We start from the raw sequence: 18340 nt of genomic DNA, 5'->3' as shown, positions 1-18340 counted from the left end.
ACTGGCCCATGAACCTTTCAGTTCTCTGCTTTCAGCTATCACCCACGTGTTCTGGATTTGCTCTGTCACCATTTCTGACCGAGGCTACTCATTTCAATTGCAATATCCCTTATCTTCTCTATAGTTAGAAATTATAAAGCAAATCGGGTGAAGCCTGATGCATTTTGGATTTCAATGGCAAAACTGGATGTTTTATTACAGAAGCAGGTCAGCAAATCTTTCCAAAATGCTGACATTTTCTACACATGGTCCAGTGTTTGTTTTCGTGTTCTGACAACAGGGTCTGTTCTGGGCTATCCCAAACAGGACTAATACAAAAACTTTAACTTTCTGTGTCACGTTTCGAGAGAGAGTACTGCACTCAGCCCTGGGCTTTGGAGTGGCTCCAGGAGCTTAAGATCCAGTGGACCATGAAACCTGTCTCAGAAAGATGTGGCATTACATTTTATGTAACACACTGTGCTCTGTAACTGGCTCTTTCATTGCATGTGTTGAATCACTGAATTACTTGCAAGAGAGAATGGTGTATTGCTGTGGTGTTCAGGAGACAGATTTTATTGGTGGATTTCTCTTGTTTTTTCCTAAAGCAGCTGCATTTTTGGAACATACAAATGTGCTAGGGACTATGGATTTCCAGTACCCATAGTGAGAAAAGAGGGATGGGGCCAGGGAAGGCTAACTGATGAACTTAACAGCAGACTCATCTTTCTGTGTGGCAGGAGTGCGTTTCCCACTTAGACACACTGGACTGCGTTCTCGTTGAGAAGGTGAGAACAGTTTGATGAGGGCTGAGAAGTCTGTTTAAGTTTGGGAGTCAGGACAACAGCTGCTACAGTCTAATCTGCATTATGATGAATCCAGTTAACAATCAACTGTTTTAACAATTAGCTCTGTTACCAGATCAGTCTGTTAAGGTCATTAAAACTCTCTTTGCTTCAATTTAACCCCTCAGGTTGCCACTTCTAGTAGGTTGAGTATCCTTATATCCTAATGTAGAGCATGTTATGGTAACTAATGATCCAGGTCTGTTGTAGCCACTTGACCTACTATTTGTCTCTTTAATGATTCAGCAGAGATATGCCTTTAGGTGCTGCTGTAAACAGTCCCCTAAATCTTAAAAAATCAATGATAAAGGAGCTTAATTATAATTTGTACTGACAGCACTGTCTCTTACTTAGGTTGCTAAGTATTTTCATTACATGAGGTTGGCTTGTTTGTGGACGGCAGGCATAGGAATTGTTCTGTGATTTTTGTTCTGTTCAAAACTTTGTCAAACACTTACTATATGTTGAGTTTTTCCCATTCTATGCACCTGACTACGTTTAAATTGCTTAGGAAAATTTAATTTAAAACAGTTTGGCTGTATTGAAGAATGGGCTGATGAGAAAATGGAAGGGGAGACCGGAGAAATGTATATTCTTTTGCCTGTGTAATGTTGTTCTGGATGACAGGTTGTGCTGTGAAAAGATCTTCCATCTCTGGCTTGAAACAGGAAATTAGTTTGATGACCAGGGCTCAAATCAAGAGGCAGAATTAATTGATCTAAGAGCATGGGGCAGGGAGGCACAGGATTGAGGAGAGGCTGAAATTGGAAAAAGAAGTCCAGGAAAAGAGGAATGGACAGAGAAGTCTGAGAAATGAGTGAAGCCCAGGCTGGAAAAGCAGGACACATAAACCAAGACTTGCTAGCAAGGAGAATAGGACCATCAGAGAAGGAAAAGCCCAGACCTGGGATGGGAGTAGATGGGAAGAGCTGGATAAGAAAATTCAGGTGTGGAGCTAGCAGGTAGAATAGTGGATTCCCACAAAGCACCTCTCTTCCAAGAAGCTAGAGTAGCACCCAAGGTGTTTGCTTCTCATCCTCCCTTCGTTACAGGAAGCAGGCTGGCACGGCATCCTGCTCCCCTGCAGCACTAGCAGGTTGTCCTCTTGCCTTTGTCGAGTCAAGTGGCAGAGGCCTGTGCGGAACTGAGGGCTCCAGGCCTGGTGAACCATATGGCTGCTGGCACAGCATCCCATGGTGGGAGGCATTTGTCTGCCTTCCTGTTGGGAGGAACCTAGGAAGCTCCCATCCTTTCCTCGCGGCCTTTATACTCTCATTTTAACATCAGGGGAAGCACTCAGGGTTAAGGAGTGCTGAAATAAAGCTGCTTGTGCATCCTGTAACTTTTTCTCTGTGACATAATCCCCCCCTCTGCCAAAATGTGCTTTGCTCAATCAGAGAGAGGAGTTATGCTTATAGGATGCATTTTTTTTGTCTGGCTTGCTGCAGAAAAAGGAAAAATGCAGTGTGAGAGTCAGGGAATTACTTGAAGAAAATGGCTGTAGCAGCCACAGGAACATGATCTGATCCTTCCGGCCAGCTGATTTGCGTGATGTTGAACCAGTCATTTTAAGCTGAACTTCTCAGAGGCTGTCGTTAGGTGTTGTACCTAACTCACTGGAGATGCCCAATCCTAGAGCCTGGAAGAAGACTGGTAAGAATACTGCACATTCTGTTTTGAAGCAGAAGTTTCAGAAAAGCATCTCAAATCAAGTACTGCTCAAATCAGCAGATACTTCTGAAACTGTGCCATCTGTGTCTTAGCTCACTCACCATGTAATGGTAATAATGCTATTTCTAAAAGAAGGTTGTGGGAGATTTTGAAAATAAATTAGCTTAATGTTTTGTGATGCAATCAAGAATAAAGAATTGGATGAGGGTGAAGGCTGGAGGAATATAAAGGAGCTGAAAGATTATAGTATAAAGTACAGTGTCATGCACCTACAATCTAATGCAAATGTCTGCTATAAACATGGAGTTCATCAACTGGAAACTACAAAGGAGAAGGAAAGATACAAAGGAAAAGAAAGACCTGGGAGCATTGCTAGGTCTTGTGATAATTGAGGTAGCACTTTCATGGTCTGTTACAATGTGATCTTAAAAGGTCTCAATGGCTATCAGAGGAGCACTAATGCATTTGAGCTTTTGGGAGAACTCACCTGGACACTTGTCTGTGCTTCCATCTTCACAGCACAAGATGAGAGCAAACTGGAGAAAGGGCCAGTGAAGCTGTTAGCAAGGTCAGAGGAATGGATGGCCAGTTTTAAAAGGTAAAGAAGAAGGTACGGCCTTGCAAAATGAAGGTGGGGGGATGAGTAGGACAGCAGTTTGTAAATACATCTGCAGGATTCACAACAAGATGGAAACTGGATGAGATGAGGTACAGTTCTTGGCAAAATAATCATTAGGCTTGAAATGAATGGGAGTAAGTTGAAGTTGAAAATTAAATAGTTTTTTAAGAGAGTAGCGAGAGTCTTGGGCAGCTTCCCAGAGTGGAAGGAAGACACCTTGTTGGGCAAGGATGTAAGTAGGGCCTGGGCTCAGACTCAGGAGTCTATAGCCTGCTAAATGTGTTAACTGTAGCAGATACAGCATGTGCACTTGGACATCCTGCCTTCAATGTGTGTGGGTGGTTGACCTTTTCCTTCTCTCAAGTGAAATCAAGTCATTAAGAATTACCTCTAAATATTCTGGCCCCATACTTCAGAGCTTGAGCTGCTTTAATCTTAGGAAGCCTTGGGGAGCCAGATTACCAGCGTATCTGCCCCGCAGAGTCTGGGAGCATATGAGGAGATATCTTTCAGATGGCTGGTTTTTAAAGTGCAGCCAGAGAGGTCTGTTGAGTGCCTGAGCATGTGTTCAAAGATGGGGATGTATGTGCTCTCTGTTAGCATTTCCAAGATGCAGAAAAGCCTCATGTCTGTTTGCTCCAGGATATCTGTTTGTCCTGGTTTATGCAGCATGTCTGAATTGAAAAACTCTGTTGTGTAAGGGCTGAAGGAAAAAATACATTATTGGAGTGGAAACATTGCCATTATCAGCCTTTGGATGGCCTCCACTTCATGTTTGTCACATGCAATTCATATCTGAAAGGAACATGTGTCACTGCCGATGTGATGTGCCATGTCATAAAAGCTTTGGTGACATTTTCTGACCTCTTAAAAGTCTAACGCAAGAGGTTTGCAACTTGTAAATGCCATCTGCCATGGCAAAGCAGCTTCCCAGTTCTCTAATCACATATGCCTCTTGTGAAATGCTGCATCACCTTGAAAAAAATCAGCATATTAATGGAGGAAGCTTGTCGTTTTACTCATTCCCAGATTCTTTACATAATTCATCTCTTAACTTTTTTTTGCTTATTAAGAACCCTGAGGGGTGGAAGTTGCAGCAAATCCGTGATAGCTTTAGGAGTTCTGTTTCATTAGAGCTGTATTTACTTTCTGGTTTTTTGGTACTCTGAATTGGAACCATTCTCCCTATGATCTTAATCTTTTGCAGATACTCATGGGGTTCACAGATGGAAGTGTGAAAAGTCTGAGTTGTCTCAGGAGCGTGTAACAGGACTTTCAGGGGGCATGTAAAAAGAGGGGAATGTTCTTCATTAACCTGTGTTTGTTCCCTTAGTCGATTATGGGAACTGAGATGTGCTAATTCTTTGAAATTGATTCAGCTTCTGTCACACCAATAGCCTCAGATGTGGGATAAGGAGACCAAATGTTGAGTTTGGCTTTTGCCGGGCTGACAGCTTATATAATGGACAGTTTTGAATCAGTAGGGACAGTTTTGACAGCCTGGAAAAAAATAAGCAGAGTGTTTCATGCTTGGATAGGAGGGAAGAGCACTTTATCCACTAATCTTTTACTTTGCGTAGTGCTGTTGTTGGCTGCTCTGGCTTTTGCATGTCAATAAGAGAAACTTTCTAAAGAGAGGATTTATTGCAGGAAATGTGTCCATATTCCAGGCCACATACACAACATGCATTCCTTTCTGAGGAGCAGTGAGCAAAAGCTACTTCAGATGGTGCCAGGGTACAAAACTGCATCTCTACAGACTGTGGTGAGAGGCAACAGATCTCCCTCCTGTCATAAACAGTGCTTTTTGTGTTTGCTGAGAAGAGTGTGAGCATTGTCTAGCCCTCACAACCAGCGCTGAAGAAGTTGGGTCTGTTTTTATCACTATTACAGGCAGGGAAGGAGGTGTGCTAAAAAATGAAGTGACAACACTAGCAAATCTATGTAAGCAGCAGACCAAGATACCAGAAGCCTTGGCTTGCCAGCCTGTCTCATTACATCATGCCCAAGTGCCCTGGGCAAACCCTGTTCTTTTGACTGTGTTTGGACATAGCACTGGTGACATAGCAAGCTTCCATACTGATTCTAATTCTGGTTTTTATACATAAGATTATAATTTCCCTGACAGGACCTATCCTCAGGCTCCCTCTTGGTAAAAAGATCTTTTCATTTCTTCATTGGGGTATGGAGAGGTGGGGCTAGATGTGGATGGGTGTCACAGAATGAATAAATAAAAAATATCAACCAGGGACAAGAGAAATCAAGAAGCCTGTGAGCATCACTCTGGATGTCATGTTCTGAGGTAGCAGGGATATGTTCTCAGTCCAGCACTTGCAAGACTAAGTCATTACAGTGTGCTGCTCCCCTCCTAGCAGACCATATGGAAAGGTCCCACTGTGCATGTACCGCCCCAAGGGTCGAGCTCACAGATGGAGCGACGAAACCCAAAAGCTGCTGTGCAGGAGTTCAGTGGGTTTTTTGTAGCTGCTTTGCCATGCAGCCATTTCAGTCTGGCCTGTTTTTATGGATCCTGACAAGGTCTGCAAAACAAACTTATTTTTAACTGCTATTCACATGATTCTTATCTTACCATTCTTAATTTTAAGAAGGTAATATGGGAGTTGGGTGGGATAGGTTTTTGCATTGGCTGCTCTGGTTTTTTGCCTGGTTTGGCCCTGAAACAGAAGGAGAAGCCATCTCTTTTTTGCAGTAGCTGCAAAGTGACAGTGGTTATATTAGCAGTTACTGCAGGCTGGTTGGTGCAGTGTAAAACTACACTGTTTTATTGTGAAATTAGCCTGTTGGTATGGCCTGGGAGATACCAGTGCAAGCACCTGAAACAGATGATATTTGAACTCCTTAGAGGATACTGTGTAGCTTTTTATCACAGCCCAGTCATAGCTGACATTTAAAATGTGCAGCAAGAAGGAGGGAGGGAGATTAGGGACATGTCTCAGTAGAGGTATTGCAGCCCATCTGGGCTTTTCAGAGCGAGAAACTGTACCCAGCTGGGTATCACTGGATGCTATCAAAATGCTTGCTTTGTTGTCTGCTTGAATAATAACCGGTACACCATGTGTGGGAAGGGATTTTTGGGGCAGAAAAACTCCTTAGCATCCAGCTAAGGCACTGCTGTTGGGAAGGCTGCATGAGGAGCTGGGCCTGCTGCTTTCCTTCCAACGCTTAGCAACTTCTCTCGTTTTAGGAACTTTCCGCTGTACCTTCTGTGAGACTGAAGTGGAGGAAGATGAGTCGGCAATGCCCAAAAAGGATGCAAGGACACTCGTTGCAAGATTTAATGAGCAGATTGAGCCCATTTATGCCCTGCTTCGTGAGACAGAAGATGTTAACCTAGCCTATGAAATCCTGGAGCCAGAACCCACAGAGATTCCTGCCCTGAAGCAGAGGTGGGAGTGCGCCTGGTCTTTTCTCACTGCACTGCTTCCTTGTAGTGTGTTCCTTTGTTCTGTGGGGCTTTCCCAAACCTTGCAGCCTCTGGCTGCGTTGAGGACTTACTTGTACAGCACCAGCTATGCAAACAACTGACAGAGTCCCCCAGGGATGTGCGGTTTACAAGGAGACAGAGGGCTGTAACCATTTTTTACTAAACAAGGCAAATGACTGTTCTTCTGGTCAGCCTCCTGCATGTATTTTTCTGTGAGGTGGGATGCTTCAATTGCCTGCTGCTTGCCATGCTGCAGCTGGTATGCACACCAAGCCCTCACCCTAGTATTTAAAAAATGCAAACTGCAGCTGCTTGACAAAGCTCTGCAGGTGCCATCTAGGCTGTCTATGCTGTCTTCTGTCTCTCAAATACTTATCTTTCATCTGTTCCTTTTACTTCTACCTAGCTCTTGAAACAAAGCTGTCTGTAGTCTGCACCTTGTATTTCAAATCCTCATATTACAACATTCTAGTTTGAAGACATTACTTGTGATAACCAGATTTTTTTCTTCTGATTTTCTCCAACTTGTTACACACCTCTTTTTTCAGGAGAAGACCATGTTGGAATCAAAAACTCCTTAAAATGTTCTTACCCATGGGAAATGACACTTTCTTTCGGAACATTCCTAGCTTTACAAAAACAGATGACGTTTAAATAATGCAAAAAGATGTGGGGAGCTGTCAGTTTTGTCAGCTGTGAAATGTGATGCACTTCTCTGTATTTAAAAAAAATTAATTAAACACACAGGGGAAAAGAACTGTACCATGAGGAGAACCATTCCCACAGTGCCTTGGGGTGCTTGGCTTTAGTTAATAGGAGAGCAAGCAGGATGCTCTTTTTTTTTCTCTCAGGCTAACCTTGAGAGAGAATGTTCCTCATATATTCATGCTAGACAGCTTCTAATTAATATAATAAAAATTCTTTGTCTCTTCATAGTCTTTTTCTAGCCAAGAAGGTAGCTATTTTTCCTCATCATTCTGATAGAAAAACAGAAACAGTACAAAGAACAGAAAAGATTTTTCCAAGGTCGCACAACGTGTCTTTGGTGATATGGAGAATTCTTTGAAGCCTTTATACCCAAGCTGAATCATTAGACTTTGCTTTAAAACCCCTTTTCTGTAGTTTAAATAGTAGAACTGGGATAACCCTACCAAAAAGAGAGTAATTTTTCAGTCTTCCCCTTTTGTGTACAGGAAATTATCGCAGCAGAGGCCTGATGCAGTCCCATGATTAAATAGCAGCACCCACTTGCTTGACTCTTAAATACTTAAAAAATATTGTAAATGATTAATTACTCTGTGCAAGGAATGACAAAATAAATAGGCAGCTTTTTAAATGCTTACTTGAACACAACTTGTTTCATCACATACAATGATTTAATTATTTATTAACTCTTATTAATTCAAAGCAGTTAATTCCATGAAAGCACTGCTGTGAGATTTTTTTAAAGTTCCAAACCCTGGGTTATTTATTCCCTCTGTTTTTATGGAGTCTTGAATGTCTGAAATCATTGGCAAAACTGACATTTGGTGATTCTGAAACAAACCGAAAAGGTCACAAAATGCCTGCATCTTCTCTTTGCAGTAACTCAGGCAACTCCATGTTACAGCTCTAAGTGGCCCCACTGACATTGCATGACTCTCATTCACCTGCCCTGGGAAACTGGGTAGATCTTCATTTATATTTTCCTAAGAGGCTGTTAATTCTTAATCGTGGGAGAGCATGAATTAGCCCCACAGGTTTCAAAATAAACCTGCTTTACTTAAGCCCTTCTGTGTGGTTTTTGAAAAATTATGGATTTTAATAACCCCTCCATTTCCTTGTGTCAAAATAGCATGATTTCAATTAACAAAAAATCTTCACAGAATTAATTTTCTGTGGTCATGCTGTCAAGAACCATGGGTTGTCTGTTCTGAAGTTGAAGCTCTTAAGAGCAAGTGAAAATGTGTTTTATTCTCAAATGTGGCAAAAAAATAAAAGAGTTATCCCCATTATCCAAGACCTTTCTTAATAGTCTGGGCAGGACTGAGATGAAAATTTCAAGTTGTTTGTCCACTGCACAGTGTGGTTTCTGTGGGTCATACCTCAGCTATGTCAAGGACTATTTATATTGCCTTTAAAGGCAGCTAAACCACTCATTAAGGGATTTCCATCTGGGTGAATAAAACAACCAATGGGTAACAGACTAAATGTAGCCGCATCTGGGCCACTGAGCTGCCATGGTTCCTGCCTGCAACGGTGGCCATGCGAAGTCTAGAGCAAGGTGGGGAAAAAGTAGTTCATGGATCTCAAAGACAAAGAGAGATTAAAGAGATTCCCTCATCTGCTCTGTGCTGCCTGTAAGGCAACTGACACACCTGGCCTTTTGCTGGTGCCTGGTCCATGGTGTCTAATTCTGTACTTTGGAACAGGTTGGTGAAAAGGAAGTTCTCTTCTTGCAGAAAGAAGTGTTCTCCTGCTCAGGTAGTCTTCAGGTGGTGCTCACACCTACCAACAGCGTCACTGAAGATAAAAAGATACAAATTGAGGCACATTTGCAAAGCTTATTGGGGTCCAAAATTAGACAGAAAGTGTCTAGATGGTTCCAGCTCAGTGTGGGACATTGCAGTAGATCACGTGAAGTAATTAGAACTGTAGGTGTCTCTTAGAAATGTTACTTTCATTTTTGAAACGTTCCTGACGTCATGGAATAAGTGTTTTGCTGCTAAGTGGTTCTGTGTAGGAAAAAAGTCAATTTCAGGCACACTTAGAGGGGCCTCTGTGCAAAAGTATTATTAGGTAGTTCCTGGCACTACTGAGTGTTTAGTGTCACGCTGTAGTCATGGGGAGGGAGAGCTTGGGGGAGAGCTGCATTGTGCATCCTGTGAGGAAAGTGGATTACATAAAATCGTCAGGGAAACGCTAGTTAGAGATTTCTATTGTGTGGGAAGCAGAGTGGTGCTTTTGACAGAACACACGCCTGTCTTGGAGAGCTGAAAGGTACCAACACTTGAAATAACACGCTGGGAAGAAGGTCTCTGTGTGGTTCCTTAGGTTACATAAGCAATACATGCGCATGAGCCTTCTGCCCCAAAATTCAAGGCTGCTGTGAAGCTCTCCTAGCAGAGCTGGCTGGAGGATTGCTAAGGACACAAGACATGCTAACACAGATGCTGTGAATTACTTTGCTAACAGATCCCAGAAAATTCACTATTGAGAGGCTGTGAGTAGCCTTGATCAACACTGTGGCTCTACACACCAATATTTTTTATCTGGGAAAGAGCAGTGTTCACCTACCTGTGTAATTTCCCATCACTGTTTACCCCTAGAAATCCAGCAGAATTAGCTCATCAAGGTAATGTCCTTGCTGAACTAAAAAAAATTGCATATTAGTCAGGTCTTCTCCAAGTGCAACTTTATTTTAAGCTTCTTGGTTGGAGAAGAGGTCATTGGGTAGACAGCAGCAACTGAACCATGCTCACTGATGACAACTGTCAGCTCAGCTGGCATCATGGAGTATCCCTGATGGATTTACTCTGGCCAAGAGGAGGAGGAAAAGCAGGGCTGTTCCTCCTGAAAAGCTGTAGTTACCCCTGACAATTAGATGACTGAAATTATATGGCTGAGGGTGGGTGCAGTCTGCAGTGGATTTGTTTCTTTGAAAACATAAAATATTCTGAAGTAGAGGAACAGTCATGTTTGGCTTTCCCCACCCAGAGAGCAGTGAGTTTCCATTCAACCACTTTCCCCGATCTATGCATATGTAGCAGCACAGGCCAGGGCGTATTTTAGGCTCATTGCCATCATCAGTGGGCAGAAAATATTTCACCTGATATCCTCTTTCAATCAGATCCAAGCAGGAATGTTTTTCTCCATGAGTCTCCTGAGCTAGAAGGGGCCCTGGAGGAAAATGTGCAGGGAGCAAAGGAGGGCTAGGCTTTGACTGCCATACCCTTCACATAGGTCAGCACCTTTATTTCTCCAGCTTTTCCATAGTAAAAACTGTTCTTCTGTCTCCTCCTGTGCTCCATCAGCACACAAAGCCTTTTTCCCAGCCCTGGTTCTCTGGTTTGAAGGTGCTCTCTCTTCTTTCTTCTCTGCCTGGAAACCCCAGTCCTCTCTAGGCTGTGTCTGTGGAAAGTACAGATCTCCTGTTGTAACACAGGAGAAGCGACTTTTCATGTGCATTGTCACTCATAATTCAAGCAAGGGTTTGAACTGTGTTTTTCATGGTGAGTTAACTCCTTCAGGAGTCCTCTGATTAGTAACAGTTCACAGCTCTGAACGTGCTGGGTCCCTGGGCCTACTGTCTACCTTGGTTAAACTTGAGTTCTTTTTTATGCACTATATGGTTGCTGTGTGAAGGCCAAAAAGGCCTTTCCAAATACCAGACTACTGTTTGACTGTGTTTTGCTGCTGTGGCTTTTGTTTCAGGGAATTCTGGGATTTTATGCTTGTTTTTACGTAAGTGCATCTGCATCTCTAGTGCTGCCTCTTCTTTTCAGTGTCTGTGATGGATGTTGCTGTAGCCTTTTGTAGGGTTTCCCACTAGAGAACCACAGGTTTCCCAAACCAGCAAAGGCGGCAGGAAAATTCCTGGCAGCACATGTTAGAACTGAGAATGAAAGTTCTCAGTGCAGGTCATGGGAGATAACTAATCATAATTTAAGTGTTTCTGTCCAAGGAGGGGCTTGTTCTGAGAGCTCTGTTTTTCTCTCTTTGACTTTCATGTAGCAAGGAGCGTGCAGCGGGTGCTGGTTCAGGGGCAGCAGCTGGCCTTGCAGGTGGACACCATCGGGAAGCATGGACTACAAAAGGACCATCATATGAGGACTTGTATACCCAGAATGTTGTCATCAGCATGGAGGACCAGGAGGATCTTAACCGGTCTGCAAGTGAAGGAAAGCCAGCCAGAGAGAGACCCATTTGGCTGCGTGAGAGCACGGTGCAGGGGGCTTATGACCCTGATGAAATCAAAGATGGTAAGAAATTCACAGAGCAGAAGTCCTGCAAGGCCTTTACAGTGCTGTCAAAAACATGTTCTCCTGTGTGTGTACAGCTGCTGCTTCCAATACTGGAGCTTGTCTGCTCCACTCTGCTGCGCAAAGCACCTGTGTGTAGGCAGATGTAAAAATTCCTTAGATCCAGGATTGAAATCTAGGTCAGTAAAGCTGAGCTGTCCGTGAAATTTTGTGGGGGCTTCTAAAAAGTTAATTAACTGTTATGTCTTCCACCTTGAGAGCTTATTGCTCCTGGATGAAGGTTTTTCAGTTTCATCTAGAAAGCTGTCTCCCTAATAGGTCACTGCTGAAAAATAACATTTTCTAATGTTCAGTGACTCTGAAGTCTACTAAATCTACCAGCAGTGTTTACCTGCTCCCAGCCTTCTTGCCAATTGTTTCTCAAAACTTGTTATATATGAAGAATACTCAGAAATAGAGCTGGAAGTACAGTAGGAAGGTCTGTCACCATGGCAGGTGAGTTTTTATTCCCTTCTGTTTGTTTCTCATTATCTCTGCTTTTATTTTCATTCATCTTGGGGTCAGGTTGTCCACAGACCGTGGTCAAGATGTTATAACCATTAGTAGAAATATTCTGCTTTGGTATGTGTGCTGTTTAAGCTTCCATGCCAAAATTGGAAATGGAGACCTTTTATGGTTTTTGCAAGAGTGAGTCAATAGATAGAATCTTTAGAGTCATTTGAAGATTATGGACTGAAATTGTTGATGCCCTAGGAAGAAAACATGGCAAAAGGGAGCCATGTGTGTGAGCATATGACCCTGGAACTTGTGCTGTGCTCAGAAGAGGAGTGGAGTATTTAGGTATAGCAGAAGTGAAGAAAATGGATGTGATGTAATGGTCAGAAGATACCTAAAGAATTGTTCACATGTAATGCCTTTCAAGTGTATTATGGATCCTAAAACATTTTTCAAATAGATTAAGCAAAGTGAGATGATTGAACAATCTGCTCCTGCAGTCTGTAGCAGATGTTGTTACTCACCAGCCATGGTGAGTTCTCACCCCATTTTTCTGCTAGACATTCAATTCCCCTCTAGTTTTAAATCAACTCCTTGAGACAACTTTTGGTGTACACAGCATAATGTTTCTCAAGGTGTCACTGAGGGGCATGGAGGGTGGAGTATGTCTCCTTACAGGATGATGGCATCACTGCTTAACCTCCTCAGCTACTGGAGATCATAGAGGGAGCTTGTGGAAATAGCCTGAAATTGCTGCTGCAACACATAAACAGGAAGGACAGGAACTTGGGGCCGTTGACAGAAAAGATTCACTGCTTGGATCTGGCAGCAACAGTTCTTGCAAGCAAGAGACAGCCCCACTCCTGAGCCACAAAGTCAGCATTTGTGGAGCTACTTCTGGCTGTTGTGGTTTCACAGCTCTCAGTGTGATGAGCTATGATATTATTTCACAGAGGTGCTCTCCCACAGCCTCTTATGCTCCACAGTCACAAGCAGTGAGCTGAGCACACGACTGCCAACATGATGCCTTTATTCTTTCTTTCTTTCAAGAATTTGGCAGTGTTCTAATATTAGTAGTTGTAGCCATCGCCCATCACTATGACTTCATTTACAATGAAAACAGAAGTCCGGTGAAATTAGGTGTGGTTCTTTTGGCCTTTATTTTACCACAGGAAAGGAGTGACCACAAACTGCCCTGGGTTTCAGTGCTAAATGCAGAATTTACTTCCTTCACAGTCGTTTTACATCTCAAGTTTTAAAACGTAACCAGCACATTTCTGACTGGGGGGGGAAAGACTTGGGAGCCGCCTGCCTGAATGTGGTGACAAAACCATGAGATTCCATGTCTTGGAGGAATGGGCAAGTGGCTGCCTGTGTGAAGGCAGAATGCCAACACCTCAGCTCCAGCAATTGTTCATAGGCTGCATCTTTTGGTGTAAGACAGAAAGTTTGCCACTGTTCTGCTTCTTAGGCCTTGTTTTTTGTAAGGTTCTCCGTATTTCATGTCTTGTTCTGGGTTTTTTTTGTTTGTTTTTTTTTCCATATTGTCTGTAGTTCTTTTGGTGCTAGGTGGACTCGCAGCCCTCTCATCAAATGTAGGATTAGGAGAGGTTTCCTGTGGAATTCTACTTTTTGAGCAGAATTTTACTTTTTGAAGCCATGAACTCAAGACATCCTGCCTACCAGAGCCATATGGAACCCTGCCAGTTATTGTACAGCCAAGTTTACTGAAAGAGGAGCACAGGCCAGGTGTGTCAGCTGGGACACTGCAGTCCCCTTCAAATAAGAGGTGCAGGTAGGGAGCCACAGGGACTGTCTGGGCTGTGTTTCAGCTTGGAGAGCAGGCAGTAGTTTAGTGCTGTGCTGCACAGCTTGGTTGCAGGCTGTCAGCTGCATCTGCTCCATGCCACCACCATCTTCCTGTAAGGAGCTTTTCCCCTTCCCACCTGGTAGGTGCACCTCTGAGCTGAGCAGGCATGGCTGCTCTAAATGTTGTTTTATAACACATGGTTTCCACATATTCCTTGTCTGCCTGGGTCCATTTCTTCTCCATGTTAATCCTTACAGGCAGGGAGCTCAGCAGGATAGGGCCTAGGCTTGGGTCTGTATTTTAAAGACTGCTTTGCTTTCTTCTCCACTGTAATGCCTGAGTTGGACACCTCCTTGGGGAAGTCTTTTCCAGGTGCCTGCCCATCGTGCATTTGTTGTCTTCACTTGCAGTGTGCTCCTGGTCAAGGCTTCCAGCTGGGAGCCACAGTGACTCTAGGCGTCCCTTGCTCCTAGGAAATGTCAGTACTTGCTCTGCCATTATAAGAAATAACTGTTTTAAGGGTGAGGAGGAGTTGGAGAAAGGGTGTGACTTGGCCAACTGAGCTCAATGGCAGTAATTAATAAAGGTTAAGAAAACTCTTTCAGGGCCATCACACACATCTCTTTGAGGAAATGCTCATTCCCTCATGTCCCTTTGCAGGGAGCCGGGATCTGGATGTGTTCCAGGAGCGTGAGGAGGGCCGGGCAGCCCTGGATGACAATGAGGAGGTGATGCGTGCCCTGCTCATCCACGAGAAGAAGACACCTTCCGCTTCCACTGTCACGGTCGGCGGTGCCGCTCCTCTCTCTGGCGGCAATGCGAGTGACTCCGAGAGTGAGACGAGCGAGTCGGAGGAGGAGTCCCCTCCCCGCCCCGCCGCCACGGCCACCACAGCGTATGGGCTGGAGGAGGAGGAGGAGGATGAAGAGTTTGAGGTGGTGGCAGAAGACCCCACTGTCACAGTGGCTGGGCGTCCACATTCTTACAGCCAAGTGAGCCAGCGCCCTGAGCTGGTGGCCCAGATGACACCGGAGGAAAAAGAGGTTTACATAGCCATGGGGCAACGCATGTTTGAGGACATGTTTGATTAACTGGTCCCTGCCATTGCATTTTTTAAAAGGTGACTTTTCAAGGCAGTAACTCCCTAGCAGAACAGAAGACTGAAGCGCATCTTCCCTCCCCTGTGCACAGGCAGGGTCACTGCGGCTCAGCACTGCTGAACTCAAGCATCCTGCTCACCAGAACAGGGGTGCAGCAGAGCTGCATGAGCCAGAACACATAGGGGAGGACAAGTCTCAGAACTGAGGATGCTTGCAAGGTGAAAATCTGCTTCAGGGTGCCCTACATGGGCACTGCTTTAACCTTCTCCAAGGCCCTAGCAGCTCCTTCCCCTGATGGCTTTAAGTTGATTTTTGTTGCAGATCCCAGTGAAGTTCTCATACCTGCCCTCAGAGGACATAAGGGCTCCATACTCTGAGCAGAGTGCTCTGCAGAGGAGGGCGTACGTAACATACAGCTGCCTGTGCTCAGCGAGGGGAGAGGAGAGGGAAGCACTTGTCTGCTGATGGCAAGCTTGGACAGGGCTTGTACCTGACTTCTGCCAGCAGCCACTGGCCACCAGAGTGGCTCTTTCTAAGCAGGCCTGTAGGCAGCAATCTTCTCTTGCTCCCGTTCACTCACTGCTGGGACTCAGCACCTCAAGGTCAGGTGTAACTTGAAACAGGCGGAGTGGAAGCCTTGGACAGCACACAGAGTCAATCACTTTTAGTCAGTGTAACAAATGCCCTCCATGGATCTGAGTTGCCAGAGCTCTGACTTGCCAGGAGATACCTTCATTTTCCGATATTGCTGCCTGTTGCTTCTGCCTAGCCCTGTCCAAACTCCAGTGTTGCAGACAGTTCATAGTGGGCAGAGCTGCTGTCAGGCAGTGCCAGAGAAGTAGCATAACTAAGTTTTATTTGCAATCTCACCAGGGCTGTATGATTTTAAGAGGAATTACACAATTTTGAATTCTGCTTGGCACACTCTTTTACCACAGAAAGACATTTTTCAGTGCCTATAGAGCAATATAATGTTTTTAATGTTTTTCTCTTTCAATTGAAAATGTTGCTTTTTTAAAATTGTTGTGTTTTCCTACATAGTACTACAATAAAACCAAATTATCAAAGAGTTCTGTGTTCCAGAGAGTAGGGGCAGCATTATGTGCTGTTCCACTTACATGGGCGGTACAAATTTGCCGTTCACTGAGACTGTAAATCTGTTTTATACTAACTATGCTTTCTACATTCTGCTAACCTTGTAATGCCTCCTTTGTGGTTTGATTTTCAGCTTCTTGATATTTTGAATCCCCTTCTTTTTTAAATAGTTTTAAATTTTCTTTTAAGTCATTTTAAAGAGGAATAAATAAACAGAAACTTCTCCTCTTTGTCATCTTTCAGTTTGTCTTGTGCCTAGTTGGGAATGTTGTTTGCTTATCATTTTGATTTATTGGATTCAAGAAAAAAAACCAATTTGAGCTCTCCTTTTGAGAGGACCATTTGAAATCCCACTGCACATTGTTTCTCCTTACCAGAGCTTCATTGAATGCCTCTTGGAATCTCCTACATTTCCAGCGTGGATGTTTCATTACACCAGTGCTATGGGAGGCTGGTTTTGATCAGCACTTCCATTCCTTTTCTCCTTCCTCAAGGGAGGCATAGGCTGATGGTAGAAGACTCGCAGACATTGTACTGCTGGTTAAAATGGTGTTCTTGTGTAGACAGGCTTCCAAGATCTGGTATCAAGCTTCCGGATATCAAGTCACAAAGCTGATAAGTCAAATTCAGTGATCAGCTAACAGAAAAAAATGTGCTGTACCCATTCTGTCTAGATTTAATCTGGCTGAATTCAGTATTAACACTGGAGAAAAGCAGGTAGATTTACAAGGAGCCAAAAGCAGAAACTGAGGACTAATCCTGAATACAGAAAGCTGCTCGTGCTTGTAACTCACCAGGACCTTGTACTGGGTTTTCAGTGTGGAAAATCAAGGTTTAGTAAAGCTAAAGTGAAGAAATACCCAGCATAACAATCTATAAAGTAGTGGGTTTCTTAATGGACATATTTAATGGTGGTTTGTGCAGCAGTTGCAGTTTCTGTCATTTTGCAAGGCACATCCTGCACATGGGGAAGTCAGAGCGGTGGTTGTGGGGTTTGCATTCCATCTCATGCACCACACGCAGCCCTGGGGAGGACTGGAAAGATCAAGGTGCATGAGCAGATGCCATCATTGTTTCCTGCTCTCTCCAACAGTTCCTGGCATTAGAAAGGATGGCTGCTCTACTCCGTTCCAGCCAGTTCGGGCTGCTGACGGACAACCATACACTGCTGCTTCCCTGTCATGACAAGCACGGCTTGAATGAACAGAACACACAGTTGATAGTGCCCTCTTCCTCTTCCTGCAGCTAAACAGAGCTCTGCTCACATGTCAGGAGGGAAAAATAGCCTCTGCAAGCAAAGCCAGGCACTGCCAGCAGGTTGGTGCTAATGCAAGGGATAAAGCCATCAATTCTGAGGAAGGCCCAGCCACTTCCCCTGCCTGCTGGACCACATGTGCTGCATTAACACTAACCCAATAACGCTGTCAGGCCTTCCTGGGTGGATGTTCTGTCTAACACCATTCAAACCAGTTTCTGCATCTGCTTCCGGCCTAAAGCGCGTTTTATCTGATGAGTGATATCTGAGAGTTCAAGAAGCATTTGGACAATGCTCTCAAGCGCATGGTGTGATTCTTGGGGGTGTCCTGTGCAGGGCACTGGAGCTCAGGAAAGAGAACTGCATCTCTCAGGCTTCCCATGCTCCTCTTCCCAATGGTCCAAGGGGCCTCTCCCAGCTGGATGAGAGCTGCCTCTGTTCCTGCTCCCATTGTGGGTCAAGAAAACTTCAGTGGAGTTATGTGCTCCCTGCCCAGTACAGAGCAGGCCAGAGCAGATCAGCTAAGCTGTTGATGGAGGAAATGTGCACTGTCAGCTCTAGGAAACAGGAATGTTAGAATCTTTTCTACTAAGCTTCCAAAAATTGGCTTCCTCCATCCAACTCTTCCTGTGCTGCTGCCTCCTTCAGACTTGGATTAAACAGACTTGCTCTTTGAGAGTCAAGGGATTTGAAGGTCCCCTGGAGGAATCCTGGGGGGCAGAAAAATAGCATCACCTCCTCCCTAAGACATCTGAGGAGCTGTGCCTCAGTGATGCCTGCAGCGCCAGGACATGCTGTGAAGTTTAAGAGGGCCTGGCAGGGGAAGCAGCCTGCTGTGCTTGGGTCTCTGTCTCCCGCTGTGCCACTGCAGGAGGAGAGGGAAAATTGTCTCAGGAATCAAATGCAAGACAAAGCCATCATGGAAACAGAAAGGTTATGAGCAGGTGGAAGGACATGTCAGCAGCAGGGCAAGCCAGCAGGCTGTCCAGGGGTGGGCTGTGGGGGAGAAGCACCAGCAGCCCCATTCCTCTGGTGTGTGTCAGCATAAACGAGGGAGGCTGTGGG

At 44.5% G+C, this 18340-nt stretch overlaps 1 protein-coding gene across 3 annotated transcripts in view; it reads left to right on the top strand.

The window, feature by feature from the left end:
- The window catches only part of GTF2E1 (general transcription factor IIE subunit 1), a 49099-nt gene extending 33105 nt beyond the window's left edge, over positions 1-15994 (top strand). For all 3 annotated transcript variants that reach the window (XM_032098448.1, XM_032098450.1, XM_032098449.1), the window contains 3 exons: positions 6320-6521; positions 11273-11520; positions 14486-15994. In XM_032098448.1, the coding sequence (XP_031954339.1) occupies positions 6320-6521; positions 11273-11520; positions 14486-14916 (881 nt within the window). In that variant the 3' untranslated portion in view covers positions 14917-15994. The remainder of the gene's footprint in view (positions 1-6319; positions 6522-11272; positions 11521-14485) is intronic.
- The last annotated feature ends 2346 nt before the right edge of the window (positions 15995-18340 follow it).

The sequence above is a fragment of the Corvus moneduloides genome, chromosome 2, assembly GCF_009650955.1.
Source record: "Corvus moneduloides isolate bCorMon1 chromosome 2, bCorMon1.pri, whole genome shotgun sequence".
Classification (NCBI taxonomy): Eukaryota; Metazoa; Chordata; class Aves; order Passeriformes; family Corvidae; genus Corvus; species Corvus moneduloides.
Note: the sequence above shows the minus strand (reverse complement) of the source record. Positions and strands in the feature narration are given on the sequence as shown.